The sequence below is a fragment of the Eptatretus burgeri genome, chromosome 6 (genome assembly GCF_056783735.1).
Source record: "Eptatretus burgeri isolate ZD-2024b chromosome 6, Ebu_testis_v1, whole genome shotgun sequence".
Classification (NCBI taxonomy): Eukaryota; Metazoa; Chordata; class Myxini; order Myxiniformes; family Myxinidae; genus Eptatretus; species Eptatretus burgeri.
The window spans coordinates 103,200,833-103,222,309 of NC_140966.1; the positions used below are offsets into that span (position 1 = coordinate 103,200,833).

The following is a 21,477-nucleotide window of genomic DNA, read 5'->3' on the forward strand; positions in this document are numbered from 1 at the left end:
ACAATTAGAATGTGAGTACATTCATAAAGTATACACAATTAGAATGTGAGTTCATCTATAAAGTATGTACCATTAGAATGTGAGTACGTCATTAAAGTATTTACAATTAGAATGTGAGTGCATCTATAAAGTATGTACAATTTGAATGTGAGTACATCTATAAAGTATGACAATTGGAATGTGAGTACATCTCTAAAGTATTACAATTAGAATGTGAGTACATCTATAAGTGTATGTACAATTTGAATATGAGTACATCTATAAAGTATGTACAATTAGAATGTGAGTTCATTGATAAAGTTTGACAATTAGAATGCGAGTACATCGATAAAGTATTACAATTGGAATGTGAGTACATCGATTAAGTATTACAATTAGAATGTGAGTACATCGATGAAGTATTACAATTGGAATGTGAGTACATCAATAAAGTATTACAATTAGAATGTGAGTACATCGATAAAGTATTACAATTAGAATGTGAGTACATCTATAAAGTATTACAATTAGAATGTGAGTACATGGATGAAGTATTACAATTAGAATGTGAGTACATGGATAAAGTATTACAATTAGAATGTGAGTACATGGATGAAGTATTACAATTAGAATGTGAGTACATGGATAAAGTATTACAATTAGAATGTGAGTACATGGATAAAGAATTACAATTAGAATATGAGTACATCTATAAAGTATTACAATTAGAATGCGAGTACATAGATAAAGTATTACAATTAGAATGTGAGTACATCTATAAAGTATTACAATTAGAAAGTGAGTACACCTATAAAGTATTACAATTAGAATGTGAGTACATCTATAAAGTATTACAATCAGAATGTGAGTACGTCGATAAAGTATTGAATAAGAATGTCAGTATATTGATAAAGTATGTACAATTAGAATATGAGTCCGTCGATAAAGTATGTACAATTAGAATCTGAATACATCTATAAAGTATGTACAATTAGAATGTTAATACGTCGATAAAGTATATACAATTAGAATGTGAGTACATCTATAAAGCATGTACAATTAGAATGTGAGTATATCGATAAAGTATCTACATTTATAATATGAGTACATCTATAAAGTATGTACAATTACAATGTGAGTACGTCGATAAAGCATTACAATTCGAATGTGAGTACCTCGATAAAGAATTGCAATTAGAATGTGAGTACATCGATAAAGTATGTACAAATAGAATGTGAATACATCTATAAAGTATGTACAATTAGAATATGAGTACATCGATGAAGTATGACAATTAGAATATGAGTACATCGATAAAGTATGTACAATTAGAATATGAGTACATCTATGAGAATATGTACAATTAGAATATGAGTACATCAATAAAGTATGTACAATTAGAATGTGAGTACATCGATAAAGTATTACAATTGGAATGTGAGTACATCGTGAAAGTATGTACAATTAGAATGTGAGTACATCGATAAAGTATTACAATTGGAATGTGAGTACATCGATAAAGTATGACAATTGGAATGTGAGTACATCGATAAAGTATTACAATTAAAATGTGAGTACGTCTATAAAGTATGTACAATTACAATGTGAGTATATCTATAAAGTATGTACAATTAGAATGTGAGTACATCTATAAAGTATGTACAATTAGAATGTGAGTACATCTATAAAGTATGTACAATTAGAATGTGAGTACGTCGATAAAGTATTACAATTAGAATGTGAGTACATCGATAAAGTATTACAATTGGAATGTGAGTACATCGATGAAGTATGACAATTAGAATATGAGTACATCGATAAAGTATGTACAATTAGAATGTGAGTACATCTATAAGAGTATGTACAATTTGAATACGAGTACATCGATAAAGTATGTACAATTAGAATGTGAGTTCATTGATAAAGTTTGACAATTAGAATGCGAGTACATCGATAAAGTATTACAATTGGAATGTGAGTACATCGATTAAGTATTACAATTAGAATGTGGGTACATCGATGAAGTATTACAATTGGAATGTGAGTACATCGATAAAGTATGTACAATTAGAATGTGAGTACATCGATAAAGTGTGTGCAATAAGAATGTGAGTACATCGATGAAGTATTACAATTGGAATATGAGTACATCGATAAAGTATGTACAATTAGAATGTGAGTACATCTCTAAGAGTATGTGCAATTAGAATATGAGTACATCTCTAAAGTATGTACAATTAGAATGCGAGTTCGTCGATAAAGTATGACAATTAGAATGTGAGTACATCGAGAAAGTATGTACAATTAGAATGTGAGTACATCGAGAAAGTATGTGCAATTAGAATATGAGTACATCTATAAAGTATTACAATTAGAATGTGAGTACGTCGATAAAGTATTGCAATTGGAATGTGAGTACATCGATAAAGTATGACAATTGGAATGTGAGTACATCGATAAAGTATGACAATTGGAATGTGAGTACATCGATAAAGTATTACAATCAGAATGTGAGTACGTCGATAAAATATTGCAATAAGAATGTCAGTATATTGATAAAGTATGTACAATTAGAATATGAGTCCGTCGATAAAGTATGTACAATTAGAATCTGAATACATCTATAAAGTATGTACAATTAGAATGTTAATACGTCGATAAAGTATATACAATTAGAATGTGAGTACATCTATAAAGTATGTACAATTAGAATGTGAGTATATCGATAAAGTATGTACATTTATAATATGAGTACATCTATAAAGTATGTACAATTACAATGTGAGTACGTCGATAAAGCATTACAATTCGAATGTGAGTACCTCGATAAAGAATTGCAATTAGAATGTGAGTACATCGATAAAGTACATACAAATAGAATGTGAATACATCTATAAAGTATGTACAATTAGAATATGAGTACATCGATGAAGTATGACAATTAGAATATGAGTACATCGATAAAGTATGTACAATTAGAATATGAGTACGTCTATGAGAATATGTACAATTAGCATATGAGTACATCAATAAAGTATGTACAATTAGAATGCGAGTACATCGATAAAGTATTACAATTGGAATGTGAGTACATCGTGAAAGTATGTACAATTAGAATGTGAGTACATCGATAAAGTATTACAATTGGAATGTGAGTACATCGATAAAGTATGACAATTGGAATGTGAGTACATCGATAAAGTATTACAATTAAAATGTGAGTACGTCTATAAAGTATGTACAATTACAATGTGAGTATATCTATAAAGTATGTACAATTAGAATGTGAGTACATCTATAAAGTATGTACAATTAGAATGTGAGTACATCTATAAAGTATGTACAATTAGAATGTGAGTACGTCGATAAAGTATTACAATTAGAATGTGAGTACATCGATAAAGTATTACAATTGGAATGTGAGTACATCGATGAAGTATGACAATTAGAATATGAGTACATCGATAAAGTATGTACAATTAGAATGTGAGTACATCTATAAGAGTATGTACAATTTGAATATGAGTACATCTATAAGGTATGTACAATTAGAATGCGAGTTCATTGATAAAGTTTGACAATTAGAATGCGAGTACATCGATAAAGTATTACAATTGGAATGTGAGTACATCGATTAAGTATTACAATTAGAATGTGAGTACATCGATGAAGTATTACAATTGGAATGTGAGTACATCAATAAAGTATTACAATTAGAATGTGAGTACATCGATAAAGTATTACAATTAGAATGTGAGTACATCTAAAAAGTATTACAATTAGAATGTGAGTACATCGATAAAGTATTATAATTAGAATGTGAGTACATCTATAAAGTATTACAATTAGAATGTGAGTACATCGATAAAGTATTACAATTAGAATGTGAGTACGTCGATAAAGTATTATAATTAGAATTTGAGTATATCGATAAAGTGTTACAATTAGAATGTGAGTACATCGATAAAGTATTACAATTGGAATGTGAGTACATCGATGAAGTATGACAATTAGAATATGAGTACATCGATAAAGTATGTACAATTACAATGTGAGTACATCTATAAGTGTATGTACAATTTGAATATGAGTACATCTATAAAGTATGTACAATTAGAATGTGAGTTCATTGATAAAGTTTGACAATTAGAATGCGAGTACATCGATAAAGTATTACAATTGGAATGTGAGTACATCGATTAAGTATTACAATTAGAATGTGAGTACATCGATGAAGTATTACAATTGGAATGTGAGTACATCAATAAAGTATTACAATTAGAATGTGAGTACATCGATAAAGTATTACAATTAGAATGTGAGTACATCTATAAAGTATTACAATTAGAATGTGAGTACATCTATAAAGTATTACAATTAGAATGTGAGTACATCGATAAAGTATTATAATTAGAATGTGAGTACATCTATAAAGTATTACAATTAGAATGTGAGTATATCGATAAAGTGTTACAATTAGAATGTGAGTACATCGATAAAGTATTACAATTAGAATTTGAGTATATCGATAAAGTGTTACAATTAGAATGTGAGTACATTGATAAAGTATTACAATTAGAATGTGAGTACATCGATAAAGTGTTACAATTAGAATGTGAGTACATCGATAAAGTATTACAATTAGAATGTGAGTACATCGATAAAGTATGTACAATTCGAATGTGAGTACATTTATAAAATATGTGCATTTAGAATGTGATCAAGTCTATAAATTATGTACTATAAAACCACATGAACAAGTATGGGTAAGGGTATGCAATCTTCGATTGCTAGTTTGTTTCTTTGGGAACATTCAACCAAAGTGGCATTCCATTACTTCAATTTTTACCTCTGCCACCGAAGGTAGAGGAGGTTATGTTTTTACACCTTTCTGGTTGACTGTGTACAGGATATCTCAAAAAGTTGGGGACGGATCCAGATGAAATTTGTTGGGTATATTGGGTGTGTGACAAGGATGAACTGATTATAGTTTGGTGAAGATCCGGATCTGGATCCGAGAATATTTTAAGTGATTGTTCCACCATTGAGAGATAGGGCTAAACTAATATATAACACGATATCTGAAAAATGTATTGGGCCCGATATGTTCTCGTGAATCAGGCATTATGTGGCGATTGATGCGCTCCAGCGAGTGCACTTCTAGTTTTCCAACATGTTTTTAATTTTCTTTTTTTCTAATTACCTTTCAAACAGAATGATAGAATGCAATACATTATTTATTCATGGATGGCATTGAAGAAAACATGAAAACATTTTTTTGAAGAAAAAATTGAAACATGGAAATTGGAATGCATTTATTTCCAAAAACACACAAATGTGTATTAAAGCTTTCTTACAGTAACAATAATAAACATGACAAGATGCAACAAAAATCTCACACTCACTCTCTCACTCTCCAAAATAACCATATGGCAAACCCTCTCCCCTACTTTATTAACAATCTTCATGAGGAAGTTCAGCCACTCAATAAACCTTTGAGTCTCTCCATCAGCCATGATCTTTTTTAGGCAAACCACATTTCAAAGTTGGCCTCCAAAGCCAGCCGATGACTAGGCATCCTCCGTCGTACAAAGTCCTTCCTTGGCACACCTGAACTCATATCCACCAGCAAGGCTTTCATTTGCAGCTTCATGGAGTGCTGCTCTTCCTGCCTCACATCTTCTTCATCTTGACACCGTGGAAAACAAGGCCTTCAAGAGTATTGGAATCTCCTGTGATGAAGTTGCCTATGGGCCGATCACTTTCCCATCGCAGACAAGTCTGTGGTCTCTCTGTATTCACCGCCTCCTTTATGGTCTTGCGCCCTCCGTGCTTTGTCCTGCCGGTTACTGCAGGGCGCACATGGTCCACCATCAACCCCTTTCTTGTGAAACTCCCAAAATCCAGAATCACTTCTCACCTCCACTCATTTGTTCCTCTTCTTTCCCACCTGTGGAATGAACTTCCACATTCTCTTCAATCTCATTGTTCCCTTAAGGTCTTCAAGACAGCTGTTTACCGTCATCTCAGATCATCCCCCATTCAAAACCATGACCAAAAGCAAAACCATTTCTACCACCATTAACCCAACCCCAAGCCCACCTCCTTATAAAATTCCAATTTTTCCTTCCTGAGAGTTTGTTTCTGCATCTACCTTGTCCACCCAGTGCTTCCTTCCGTACCCCTCATTCCTCCCAACAACCCTTATTTGACCAAGTTCCCCTCTATTTTGTCCTTCAACCCTGCTGCTCTCCCCCCCCCTCCACACCTCATTTTACTGTTCCTTTTGCTCTGTTGTGTCCTGATCCGTTCAGTGTTCTCGCTCTTCCATGAGCTTTGAATTTGTGCACAAGAAAGTATACATACCACTGCACTAGTCTACTACGTTTCCATGACGATAGGTACTTTCATAGTCACTACTACACATGACCATACTGTTGTCCTGCTGTGCTGGCTCTTGCCCCTGCTGTATTGACTGTTAGCATACTGCCTTTGCTGGTCGTGGTATGAAGTATGAAACAGAAGTGTTGGATATGGTTAGTGGTTAGTTAGTTCGACTGGTGGGAACCTTGCCTCATGAACCAATTGCTGTATCTTAATCTTCAGCAGTGATTTTGCACAGGGATCTAGATCCTGAAACAATGGATAAAGGGCAAGCAGAAATTGTTTGTCAGCATCGGGGGGTTCTTCTTGCTTCGTCTTCTCTTGGGCTTTTGATCGTGCACTGGAATACTGAAACACTTTGCCCGTTACAGAATCTTGATCCCTCTTCCGTCGTTTCCCAGCTGATGAGAAGTTCGATGGTATGCTTCCTTGGGGAGTAGAGGGGTTGAATGATTCTGAATCCACACCGTCAATGTCCTGTGTTCCTTCAATGCCGCTTTCTTGCATGCTCTCGGGGTCCTGCTTTTCTTTCTTCAACTCGATAATTTGTGATGTCCCCTTATCTTCTTTGCTGGATGGTGGGATGTTTTCATATGTCCTGCAACCAACAGATACAATTGTACAGCAAATGCACTCCAAGTAGAACAGGTAACTTATGAATCCTGGATTTTTATGATATCAAAGTGTGTTTGGAACATATGTCATGGTTGCCTTTTGTAGCCGAAAACAGGCATTCACAAATGACATGCAAACAATCTGGGTATGTGAATTTGTTTACAGTGTGAGTGCTGCTGATTTTGTACTTCATGCTAGGTAAGTACCAGTTGTCTGTGGTGTTCAGTGACACCAGATGGGTGCAAATAAGCGTGCCCCTGCACCGGGCCGGCTCGCCTAAAGCCGCCCCATCTCTGGCACCTGAACAAGGCAAGGCCACCTTCTTCTCCATCTCCAATCTTATTTTCTCTCTCACCCTCTTGTGCGCTGTATTTCCTGTACAGTACGAGTCTGTGTGTTTAATAATTTATCCTAAGCTAGTCATCCAGCCCGTATTGGTCTTGGATTAGCAGTACTGCCAGGTTTGTCTCTGTCCCGCATTACACTCTTAATTTGAGATACTTACTTAATTGTGTTTCCCCCATCCTTTTGTCATTTAATCCCCAATTTTTATTTTCCTCACTGTGGTTTTTGGAGTCACAATCGGGCAATCCAGGATAATTAAATTAATGATCACAGAAAGAGCGAGCCACAATTTTGGTGCACGAACCACCATTAATTAATAAGAAAACCACCTCGCTCTGCGGTTTGCCACGCGTGTGTAGAAATGGCTCCTCTCTGCATCTTGGGAGTTAATCTTTTGTGAGACTGAGTCTGGTCCCTCGTGGCAAAACCGGGTTCGCTACAATATTGGCATGTGGACTGGGTTAAAAGTTAACCCAAAGTGAACCAGGAAGTGGACTGGCACCCTCACATCAACGATGTCCCTCTGTGATTTTGTGGCATCCAAAGCTGTCAAAATGATTGGAATTTCTAGGTTTAAGAGGCCGAACTACAAGATCTGTTGCTCTCACATCGCATGCAAGTCGATGGTCTCGGTTTTCTACCATTTGTTCGAGAACATTAACATTACCTCTGCTCTCTCAGTCATCCGATCCTCCCCAGCAATTCCAGGAGGCACAAGTTTTTCCATTAACCCCCTCCTGGATAAACTTCCAAAATCCAGGCTGATTGCACACATCAACTCGATTATTACCCTGTGCATGCGAAGCGAAAATCAGGGTTAAGCAATTGATTCACTTTTGTCTGTCTATCCATCTACAAACGTCAGTTTATGATCGAGCAACAACTTGATTTCAATTGAATGTTACATTTTGAACACAAATCGGAAAACGAACCTGAAGTTTAACAGTACTGTAGTTTGGCTCTGAATTCGTCCAGATCGCACATGCAGAGAGAAGTGAGATAATTTTTTTCATATGCCCGTCTGGCACTCAAACAATATTGAAAATCATTCCAAATCGGAAGCTCACTGTTTTTAAAGACTTCATAAAGTACACAAACAACAGACACAAGGAACTAATGTAATGTGTCTGATAGGGTGGTGTAAAGCCACTGCATCAATGGTGGTAAACATCAATGGAAACTTCCAGAATTTTTTTTATTTTATATGACCTTTGAAATCTTTATTTTATTTCAATTTAATTATATACCTCAACACTGTATCACACAAATCACCTTCTTACCCCTTCCAAAAACCTCCAGTTTTGCAGTACTTGGACATGTTAAATAAGGTGGTGCATAAGACTGCTTCAGTGCTGCTAAATTTTAAAGCTTGTGCATATATATATATATATATATATATATATATATATATATATATATATATATATATATATATATATATATATATATATATATGCCTGGTGTTGGCGCACTGGTTAGGGCAGCGGCTTGGGATCCAAAAGGTCCTGAGTTCAAGCCCCGTTGGGCCACTGAATTAATACACCAGGGGGTTGACTCAGCCTTTATCCTGGTGTTGGCGCAGTGGTTAGGGCAGCGGCTTGGATCCAAAAGGTCCTGAGTTCAAGCCCCGTTGGGCCACTGAATTAATACACCAGGGGGTTGACTCAGCCTGTCATCCTTCCGAGGTCGGCGAAGTGAGTACCAGTGCACTGGGCCGGTGTATACCCCGGTTAAAATAGGTGTCCCATATCCCTGTGTCGTAAGAGGCGACCAGGGTTGTGTCAGGAAGGGCATCCGGCGTAAAACATGTGCCAAATCACTATGCGGATCATACGGATGATCCGCTGTGGCAACCCCTAACGGGAGCAGCCGAAAGAAGAAGAAAGAAGGGGTTGACTCAGCCTGTCATCCTTCCGAGGTCGGCGAAATGAGTACCAGTGTACTGGGCCGGTGTATACCCCAGTTAAAATCGGCGTACCATATCCCTGTGTTGTAAGAGGCGACCAGGGTTGCGTCAGGAAGGGCATCCGGTGTAAAACATGTGCCAAATCACTATGCGGATCATACGGATGATCCGCTGTGGCGACCCAGAATGGGAGCAGCCGAGAGAAGAAGAAGAAGAAGAAGAAGAAGAAGAAGAAGAAGAAGAAGAAGAAGAAGAAGATATATCTGTATGTATGTATATATATATATATATATATATATATATATATATATATATATATATATATATATATATATGTACATACATTTAGACCCACCCACATCTCTCACCTGTGAATGCAGGGAATAGCCAATCAGTTCTCACTGAATCGACTACGCCCAGGTGGCTAGGATTATATAAATCTGGCTCGGCTAGGACATCTAAACAATCCTTACAACCTGGGCAAAGTCGATTAGGTGAGAGCTGATTGGCGAGTCCCTCCATTCACAGGTGAGAGATGTGGATGGGTCTCTCTTTATTTATACATTGACTGCTTTTGACATTTGCACGTGGTGCATGCTTGAGAGCGTGGTACATGTTTGCACGTGGTACCGCTTGAGAGCCTCATTGGTATGCATTGCTGTCTACGCTATCGCTGATGATTCGCCAATAAATGATGAAACCGGTCCAGTAGCTGAGGGGAGTGTAAAGCCTTGGGATTGGAATGTTTGTACTGCGTGAACGTCTTTATAGTTGTTGAGGAACTCTGGGAAGGGTTCGAAACAGCGTTTGGACTTATCTTGTGTAAGTCTTCTTGGGTTGCTTTATGCAACTACTTTGGCGAGAGGAGCATGGGAGGAGTCAATCATTTATATCGACATATATGTGTATATATGTATGAATAGTCAGGTCAGGTTCGATCTGTGACCTGCTACAGGTACCATGTAAACCTGTACTAACCTGTTCCATGGTCGGGTTGTCGGCGACTAAACCGTCTCCCCCACCAGGTTTTCTGGTGAGGAGGGTGTTTGGATATGGACACCCAGCAGGATTAAAAACAAAACCTGTCAAAGGGCGGAGGAGCTCCTTGTGAGCCAACGGCCATCCATATCTAGTGCCCAACTGTGTCTGCGGACGTCCTCCTGCAGTTGGGCGACTTCTTATTAGGAGGTTGGTGGCAGGATTTGCACTCCGGCCACCGTAAAACGCTTCATTCCGCAAAACGCAAAAACGCAAAAAAATCTGAAAACCCACTCCATGGGAGTACCTCCTGTGCAGCTTCCCTTCGCAGGGCAGCTCACCGGATGACAGGATTGGGGCAAAGCCTTCAGGACCCCCAATCTTTGATAGGAGGGAAACCATGGGGTAACATCCCTGGGTCAGATTGCGGTAGAGTGTGTCGGAGTGGTGCTGAGGTGTCGTCCACCAGACGGCGGTCTCCTTGGGTTAACCTGAGGCGGTCCCTTCGGGTGGGTGCCTGGAATGTCCTATCCCTAAGAGAGGATGATCACCTGTCTCTGTTATCATCTGAGCTCAAGCATTTGGACATCGGGATTGCAGCTCTCTCTGAGGTTCGGAGACCGGATTGCGGCGAGATAATGGTGGGTGGTTACACCTACTATTGGTCTGGTCGCTCTGATGGTTACCATACCCAAGGAGTTGCTGTAGCTGTGTCCAATAAGCTGACCCCAATGATAATTGAGGTAACACCGGTCAACGAGCGTATTATGAGATTAAGGATTCGCCACTCCTTAGGTGTCATTTCCCTGGTCTCTATTTATGCTCCGACTGAGGCGAGTGATCTCACCGTGAAGGACACATTCTACGCCACACTCGAGTCTGTGGTTGATCAGTGCCCCAGACGAGATACACTTCTAGTCTTGGGGGATTTCAATGCATCGACTGGAACTGATAGGGACGGTTATGAGATGTGTGTTGGTCCCCATGGGTCAGGAACTATGAACCAGAATAGCACTAAGTTCCTTGACTTTGCAAGAAGTCATGGACTTAGGGTGGCTGGTTCATGGTTTCAGCGCTCGCAAGCTCATCGCTGGACTTGGTATTCCAACGCTGGCGGTGTGGCAAAGGAGATTGACCATGTCCTCATTGACGGTCGTTGGAGGATGATCCAGAACTGCAGGGTCTACCGGAGTGCTCAGTTCCTCAATACTGACCACAGGCTTGTTGTAGCAACTCTAAAGCTGCACCTTAAATCCTGGAGAATGGTACCATCCCAGCCTAGGCTGGATGTTGCCAAGCTCAGGGATGAGAGAGTAGCTGAGGAGTTTGCGAACAGGCTGAGTGGACACTTGGGGGTCTGGGTGCTTTGGGGGGTCCTGAAGAGTTGTGGAGCACCTTCAAGACCACCGTCCTTGATGTTGCCGGTGGATGCCTTGGAGTTCACCGCAGGGCAAAGAAGAATTTTGTCTCTCAAGGGACACTGGATACCATTGACCAGAGTCGCAGGGCCAGGCTGAATGGCAGAGCTGAGCTGTTCAGGGAGCTGAGGCGTAAAACTGTACGTGCACTGAGGGTGGACAAGGAGGCCTATGTGCGAGGAATCTGTGAGGGGGTAGAGCATCACCTGTGGACAGGTGATTCTCGTCCCGCTTACAGGGGAATTCGCGCATTACGTTCATCCAAGCCCATCCCTCGGAGCACTGCAGTTCGAGCAGAGAGTGGTAGGCTCTTGACAGAGGAGTCTGAAGTGAAGGCCCGCTGGGCCGGTTACTTTGAGCGGTTGTACCAGGCTGATCCCCCAGCTGTCGAGTTGGACGTCAAGGGTGTTGCAATCCCTGTTGCTGACCCTCGAATCAACTGTGGTCCACCATCGCTTGTGGAAACACGGGCTGCGGTGAACCAGTTGAAATGGGGCAAAGCTCCAGGGATCTGTGGCATCCATGCTGAACTTCTCAAGGCTGGTGGAAATGCTGCACTCTTGTCGTTGCATGCAGTTTTGTGCTCTGCCTGGAACACAGGCATCATCCCAACTGACTGGAAGAGGGGCCTTGTTGTCCCTCTCTGGAAAGGGAAGGGTGATCGCCAAGACTGCAACAACTACCGAGGGGTGACGCTGCTCTCAGTGCCGGGCAAGGTCTTTGCTCGGATAATTCTTGATAGGGTTCGCCACCATCTGCTTGAGCACCAGCGTTCAGAGCAGTCAGGCTTTACACCAAAGAGGTCAACGATTGACCGTATCCTTGCACTTCGTGTCCTCACCGAACGCAGACGAGAGTTTCGGCAGGGGCTGCTTGCAGCCTATGTTGATCTCTGTAAAGCGTTCGATTCAGTGAATCGGGATGTCCTCTGGAGGATTCTTGATCTTCGTGGGGTGCCACCGAAACTGATCGATCTGATGTCTGAACTCTACTCTGGTACTGAGAGTGCTGTGAAGTGTGGTGGTACCATCTCTGACTTATTTCCAGTTGTCACTGGAGTTCGTCAGGGATGTGTACTTGCCCCCACACTTTTCAGCACTTGTATGGACTGGATTTTTGGGAGGATGTCTGAGAGATCAAGTTGCGGTGCATCGTTTGGCAATGTCAAGATCTCGGACCTTGATTTTGCAGATGATGCAGTCATCTTTGCGGAGACTTTAGACATCCTCTTGGGGGCCCTCGAGGTGCTGAATGAGGAGTCTGAGCCATTGGGATTACGGATTTCTTGGGTCAAAACTAAGATCCAGGCTTTCGGTGACATCTTGGATGCTGCTGTCCTGTCTGTGTCTGTTTGTGGTGAGGATGTTGAGGTCGTGGAGAGATTCACTTACCTTGGCAGTGATATTCATGTCTCTGCTGGCTGCGAGTCAGAGGTCAATAGACGTCTGGGTCGGGCCTGGGGAGTCATGGATTCACTGGATCATGGGGTGTGGCGCTGCCGGTACCTGTGCGGGAGGACGAAAGTCCGAGTCTTCAGGTCCTTGGTACTTCCAGTCTTGCTCTATGGGTGCGAGACTTGGACTTTGACGAAGGATCTGAGACGGAGACTTAATTCCTTTGGTACCAGGTCTCTTCGAGGAATCCTTGGCTATCGCTGGTCGGATTTTCTGTCCAACGAGCGGTTGCTGAGAGAGACTCGGATGAGATTTGTTACCTGCATAGTCCGTGAGCATCAGCTGCGGCTGTATGGACATGTGGCTCGTTTTCCTGACACTGATCCTGCTCACCAGATTCTCTCAGCGAGGGAGTCTCATGAGTGGAGGAGGCCAGTGGGCCGACCACGTGCCTCATGGTTGCAGCAGGTTGACCATCATCTCAAGGAGATGGGGATGGGCCTGGCATCTGCCTGGGGAATGGCCAGACGGAGGCCCCTGGAGTACCGGCGGAAAGTGGACGCAGCGACGCGCTGTTCTGGCACATGCTCCCATACCTGACCTGACCTGTATGTATAGAGATATATGTACCTCGATATATATATATATATATATATATATATATATATATATATATATATATATATATATATATATATATATTATAGATAAGTAACAGATAGATATATGTGTGTATATGCATATATATATATATATATATATATATATATATATATATATATATATATATATATATATATTATCCCTGTGTCGTAAGAGGCGACCAGGGTTGTGTCAGGAAGGGCATCCGGCGTAAAACCTGTGCCAAATCATTATGCGGATCATAACGGATGATCCGCTGTGGCGACCCCTCACGGGAGCAGCCGAAAGAAGAAGAAGAAGAAGAAATATATATATATATATATATATATATATATATATATATATATATATATGTATATATATATATATGTATATATATATATATATATGTATGTATGTGTAAGTAGATGATAAATGGGGTTTCTGGGACGCCCATTCAAATGAATGGGGAAAAAGGGAAAAACTTTCTGACACAAGCCCCAAAAGCCCAAAATAGGAGACTCATTTTCTCCCCACCTATCCCCTTCCCTTCCATACAAGCAAACGTAAAATTGAGACTATGAAAGATTGAGACTTACTGATTTAAGCACTTCTTCCCTTTCATATTTTCATTCCACTCAAAGAGTGAACCAACAAATATTTGTCCATGTTCTACTTTGGGGAATAACTTAATTTTCTTATTACATTCATTTCCATCGAGTATATTCACAAAGAATAACTTGGAACTTGGTTCTTGGTTTAAGTGTCTTTGTTGAGCAGAAATGAAATGATAAACTTCTCTTAATGCTCTTGTTTGACCACCTCCTGAGTCACATATCATTTTGAGATTGTAGTAAATTGTTTTTCCATTGTTCAATTGATAACCATCAAAGTTTTCAGTCCATTCAAGGATATTAAATTTTTTCTTTCCATCCTCCAACTTATTTGTCATTAAACTTATCTGCATATTTGTTTAATCTACTCTTACCCCAGTTATTTCTTCAATAAGACTTATTTCATATTTCTCACATTCTTTATGTTTCCCATTTAAATACCAAGGCTGATGACATCTCCACTCTTTGGTTTGGTTGTTGCTCGGTTCTATCATTTAAAAATCAGTAAAAAGACGGCGGTGGCCTGTTAAAATTCCCAACCCAATATCTCAACACATACTTATAACCATGAGGGAGACTATTGATTCCATCCTTTAAAATATATCTTTTATCATCAAAAGCTCTTAATGCTTTCTTATTTATCTCTTCTGTATATAATTGATGTTTATAACTTCTTATTTTATTCATTTTTCTGTACTCTTCCTTCTTTAAGGTGAAACAGTTGTAATAATGTTTAAAGTTTATTGTTTCCTTGATTATATTTTTCTTTATTTGTTTTAGCTTCTTATCACAACTTTCAATGTTATTATTATCAAGATACGTGAAAGCATAAGACTTTGATCTCAATCCTATAAATTCACTCATGACCTTCCCACCCAATTCATCTTCAAACTTACCAATATAATCTTTTTATTCTTTGATGAAAACAACACATCACCTGACTTATAATTACTTGTATCATATATATATATATATATATATATATATATTATTATTCATATCCTCATATACATCACTTGTCTTAATTTCTAATATAAAACTATCTGTATCCATATATAACAATGACACATTATCCTTATACTTTGATTTTAAATTATTATAGTAATAGTCATACATTAACGACTTTGACAAGTCAAGAATTGATGTTCTGATATAAATAGGTTTATCCATTTCAAGACTCTCTTTTTTTCAAATGAATAGCACAAATGTTCTCGGAAAACACCTCCGCGCGCTCAAAATTTGGTCTATTAATTAACTTTGAAGCCTGTTACCAAGAGGTAGCAAGTGTTGTGTTTTATCGATTCTGAACATTTTCCATAGCCTTTCCAAATACAGCATTATTCATTAATTTATAAAAGTCCTTTTCAAAATCTGTTTTTGCTTCTGTTCTCCTTTTTGTATTAAAATCAATATACTTCTATAACCAACGACTGTTTAAATTTTAAAATCCTATGAATTTTCCTCACTCTCAACCCAGCAGATAAATATTGTCTCAAGTTCCTTTGATGCAAAACATAACTTTCTTTATCATTAAATGTAGTCAGTAGTTTTTCTGTAGATTTACCTCTTATATTAAATAACTGTTGGTAATCACTTAACCATTCTTTTCTTGGACTTTCTTTATCAGGGGCATAAGGTAGGTCTTTATGTTTGTTATGAAGTTATTCTGGATATGTTCAATTAACCTCAAAATAATATCCAACTTCAGCTTCATCCAATTCTTTTTGAGAGGAGACAACAATGTCTTGTAAAACTTTTTCATAATGTTTTTCTTTAACCAATTTAAGTTTACCATAAGATAAAGATTGAGACATACCCCACCCATACAAATTGTTAGCATCATAATACATCAGGTAAGAGTTGTCCTCATTTCTATTATAGTCAGGAAGATATTTGTTATTTGCTTTAGCATATCTCTTGGAACATACTTGAGATATTCCTCCTCTTTTAGCCTTCTCTATCATTAAAAAGCATATCTATGTCACTGATTAATTCCAAATTCTGTTTTGTCATTTTTAACATAGCACTCCAAGCCAAACCCGGAGCTGTGTAATAGTGAGTGGGGTCGAATCCATAAGAATTTTTATTATGACAGACTGTTCTAAAAGTTTCAAGCACATCAGGCAATAACAATACATCAGTTTTAAGATAAAAATCATGATATTCTCCAAGATTACTTGTATTAAAGTTCTCCAAAACCCTTTTAGTTTGTGCATAATCTCTATCGGAAATATGAGTTTTATTCAACTTGCTATATAAAGTTTCCCTTGAAGGAAGTTGTGTTTCTTTAAACTTCTCAAATGAATCCATGTAGTCATATGGATATATTTCCTTTTGTGATAAAGAGATCAATCTGTTCTTGATTTGAGAAATGTGATTTAAGATTCACGAAGTTTTTAATATTTGAGGCTAAGTTAGAGAATAGACTTCACATAAACTTGTATGTGTCAATAAATTTGATATGGGTTATGGGGGATGTATGAAGTGTTTTTGTGAATGAGATGTATTTTTCATCTGTGTTAGGAATGGCAGAAATATCTCCAGATGTCTTTGAAAGTTCATTTATAAATAGATGTGCGTTAGAGTGAGCGTTGTTGTGAAGAAAGACAGGAATAAAGTTTGGGGGCTTGTAATTAAGATTACAACGGGAATGAGCTGGACCTCAATGTTTTCCAGTAAAATGACAATGATCCTGAACTTTGACCTCTACCCCAAATTTTCCCCTCACAAATATGACAGATACTGTTCTTTCTAAATTCCATTTTCTCTCTCTCTTTGTTAATGACATTGGTTTATAGGTTTTAACCATTATTTCTCTTAGTCTTATGCAGTCTTTTTCCAATCGTCTTACAAACTCCTCTGAGGCATCTTCTCCTAAATAAAGTTCTAACTTGTTGTATTCATCACCAACAGATGATTTAATATAATAACAGAAACCACAAGGAGTATGTTTTTGATATTTATTTGTGTATGATTTATTTTGATTTGGAGAAACAGTATCTATCTTTTCAAGGATACTTTCAAAATCGGCATATATCACAAACGGATGTTTTATAGATTTGTTAAAATCTTTGAATGATATGTTTGAACCTGCTTTTGGTAAATTGATTACGGTTAATTTATGATTACTACAATATTTTGAATGTGATTTAATCGTTCTTTTGTGTGAAAGGAGTTGAGACATCTCTTACAAGGATACGTTTTACATTTTCTCTTGTATAGTTATGATTTGGTTAATCTTGATAAATTTTTGATGAAAGCATAATTTGATTTTTCCTTTGAAGTAAAGTAGAGAAGGTCAATGTGTGTTTCATCATTTTTATAGTTGTTTGAAATTTTTAATATCTGAACTTTGTTTGTATCCATTAATCCATATACATTAACAGATAGATTCTTCATTTTCTCAAATTTAGGAATATCTCTCAATGACATTGGAAACTTTAAATCTTTAACATTTAATGTATTCTCGTATTTTTTATAATGTTCAACCCTTTCAGGTTTCCATTGTGGAGGATGTAAGTGAGCAAGAACAGACCATAGAAAACATTTATTATCTTTGTTTTGAATATTAAAAAACGCTTTCCTAAGTTTTATCTCTTTTGGTAAATCAATATAAGAAGAAGCTTGAAGAGGATCTGATTTTAAGATGTGTATATCTAAAAAGATTATTTTTGTAATTGCAAATCCACTACCTACTACAGTGTTATCAACATCTTGTTCTTGTCTCTGGAGTTCATCGTAAACATCACATCTTACAAAATCTTGAAATGATGGGAAAAAGTGAGGGTTTGTCCTCATATAGGGAGTAGTTTCATCGCCTTCTCTTACCATATTCAATTTTACTCCCATATAAAACTTAAAAGTTTTCATTTCACGTAATGTGTTTTTAATTATAGTTTCAATACCTTGTTTAACCATATCAACAGCTTCAATGATTGAAGATGGTCCAGGGTCTTGAAAGTGAAACAATCTTATTTTTATATGTCCTTTAAATGCCCCATCAGTGTTTTCAATGGAGAATTTAGTGGCACCTTCCCTTTCTTCATTGTTCTTGTGCTTGCATGATTGAAGGTGTTCATGATAATTTTTGTGAAAGAATATCATTATAACATCTATCACAATGTTTTGTTTCTTGGTCAAGTGGAGATATTTCTCTGAAAAGATTGAATGTGTGTTTGTTGGTTTGAAGGTGTTTTTTTATATAACATTTATATTCATGATTACAAACATTGCAGTACGTTGTATTCACCATATTTATACGACAAAACTTTGCTGAAAATAACATTTTCTTGGTGAAAATTCCGTTAAATTTATCGGTGAATCTGTGCTTAAAACCATTTTCCTCCAACTTTTTTCACTTAATAAATACAATGTATCAAGACATAAAAGACAAGTTTCAATTAATGTCTTCATTTGTAAAAGATACTGAGAAATATGTCGAGGATGTAAAATTGAACAAAGATAAATATAACAACTATTGGATAAAAACAATTATGGTGAATAATATGAGTTCTTTAATTTCCTTCAGTGGAAGGGCTTTAATATATCTAGAAGAACATCAATTAAAGTAGCTCTAACAAAAGTTTCTCCTCTCCTTCTGGCAATATATTCACAACTAGAAAAAGCAATGAAACAAGAAAAAGTATCAAAAAAGAAAAACCTCATGGATGAAGCTTAAGAAAGAAAAGATAAGACCATCTGCAATATGCAAGGAGAAATTTGTATTTTTTTCAACAACCCTAAAGATGTCAATCCTGATGAAATAAAGGATGTTAATATATCAGGTGAAATGACATTTCGTTCAATAGTAGTTCAAGGTCCCATGTAATTCAAAAGTTTCTGGTTATTTAAATATTAACTTGGCCTTCCGAGTGAAGAAATCACCCATGTTTCTTTTTTAAAATCAACAATGGGATAATTGACCAATATTTTGAACATTTGTAGTGTTTTTCACAACTTGCTATTCCCCGCCCCTCAAAAAAGTGGAGTTCAGTGAACCGCAGGTCACGTGACCGATGAAGTCATCTCCAGAACGCGACTCGCTCAGAGTCGATTGATGAGACGTTGCATGCCGTATAAAGTACGTACAAATGTATTGGGCACATGTGTTTGCTATCTCACTGATCGTCTTAATTCCTGTGATTGTTTCACGAACGGTTTTAAGAGTTTTAGCCTTACTTTCGAAAATGCCTTCGAGATGTATTGTAGCAGAATGCAGCAATACAACCAAAGACGGTGAAAGCCTTCATGTATTCCCGAAAGATGAGAATCTTCGGAGAATATGGACATCTAAAGTGAAGCTGACAAGGGGAAACTGGAAAGGCCCCAGCAACACGAGCGTCATTTGCAGCGCCCACTTCGAAGACAGTGACTTTGATCATGGGCTCTATTCGCTGTTCAGTTTGAAGAAGTTGAGGAGGCTGAAACCTGATGCAGTACCCATCATCAAAAGCAATGTCGTCCGATAAATCCGTCGTCCGTCCGACTAGTCTGATAAATGTGACGTGCTGTAGCTTTCTTTTATTATTCTCTTTTCTTCATTGTTTTCTACTGGCGCTACATGACGATAGTAGGAATAAAATAAATAAAAATGCAACAGAACGTCAGATTTATCGGACTACTCTAGACAATTGTGTCGCAAGGTGTGTTCTGCATACAAGTTTTCATCGTATCCGGACAGCGAGATTGCTTCGTTTTATGCGTGTATCCACTCGCTGTTTTATCATCATACGGCCGATGACATGGGCTGGCCTTGCTTGCGATTCATTCGCAGTGGAGCAACATGCCAGCTGCGCTGCGCTGGTCACGTCACCTCACTAAAATATTTCTGATATTGAGCAGTATGCACGTACAATTTACATTATTGAATTACGAATATGATTTAGTCTAACCAGTTGTTATTGCCAAGTCTTCCTTCGATGTCCTCCCGATCATCATAAACGCCGGGAATTTCATCGCCAGTTTCCTCTGCTTGTCCTGCTTCAGGCTCAAACTGGTAAGGCCATATTCCATTTCCAGCTGCCTGAACTTCACCTCCCGCGACTACGTTATCCGAAAATTCTCCATCAGATTCAGACCAAAATCCGTCATTTCTCTCACACTCACTGTCGCTACCAGACAAATCAAAGTTCATGTCATCCATTATTCAAAACCAAATATTTGATTTTTTTTAAAGCAGAAATGAACGAAGCGTTTGAGTCGAGCAATCGAATGTGGAAAACACACAGAAAGCCAATAAAATCACGCAGACCACCAACCCGAGTCATTTGCGTGCAGCCTTTTTTGTTCTGGAGATGAAATGTGGGTTACGTGTCGTTCAGTAGATTTCGGCAGAATTTTTAGGGGCGTTCCCCAAGACGTTTGTTTTTTTTAATTTTACATTTTACAGAAAGAGTATTGTGAAAAAACATTGTCAGATCAGAAATCACAATGAAAAACTCCTATAGGACATATATATATATATATATATATATATATATATATATATATATATATATATATATATATATATATATATATAGATATATGCAATTGCAGTACTTTTGTGTGACATGGGACCTTTAAGGACCATTTTAAAATTACCTTCAATATAAAAAATGTAATAGTTGAATCTGTTAATGAAGAAAAGTATATCAATATAGATGGTAATGTTTTTTTCTACAAATTAAATACGAGTCATTAATTATTCAACTGAAGATTTTGAAGATTATGAGAGTGATGATAGTATCTCTGTTGGAACAGAAGACAGTTATGATACCGAGAGTTTGTGTTCAAACGATAGTTATGAAAGTAGTTTTATAGATGATTGTGAAAGCACCAAGGAAAGTACCGAAGATGAATTTTATTTGAAGTAAAGTTTTACTTTATAAATATGAATAGTTTACTAGATTTTGAGCCTCTTGAATATCCTGATTCTCCACATGACAAATTTGAGAATTGTCCTGCGTGTGAAAGATGGGGATTAAACACAAGGTCAAAAGCCAATAAACAATGTATGTTCTGTGATTATCTTCCAATTAATGACAATAAAAAATACAAGCCGGTAGGCGGACATGGGTAGTCGCCTGCCCAATAGAACCTGACGCGATTGGCCTGTTCGATGGGGAATGACCTGAGGATTAAGCACAAGAAAATTCATGACTCCAGCTTCAAAGGTTAATGCTGCAGATTGTTTTTTCGTTAAAATATCCCCACACTTAGAGGTTTTTCGGCCGTTGCTAGGC

The 21,477-nt window shown here is 37.6% G+C and overlaps 1 protein-coding gene across 1 annotated transcript in view; it reads right to left on the reverse strand.

Annotated features, from left to right (window-relative positions):
- Window positions 1–5,295: 5,295 nt before the first annotated feature.
- LOC147025497 (uncharacterized) overlaps window positions 5,296–21,477 on the reverse strand; it is a 35,615-nt gene continuing 19,433 nt past the window's right edge. Inside the window, exon 3 of the mRNA XM_085887088.1 lies at window positions 5,296–6,961. Within this exon, the coding sequence (XP_085743214.1) occupies window positions 6,517–6,961 (445 nt within the window). The 3' untranslated portion in view covers window positions 5,296–6,516. The remainder of the gene's footprint in view (window positions 6,962–21,477) is intronic.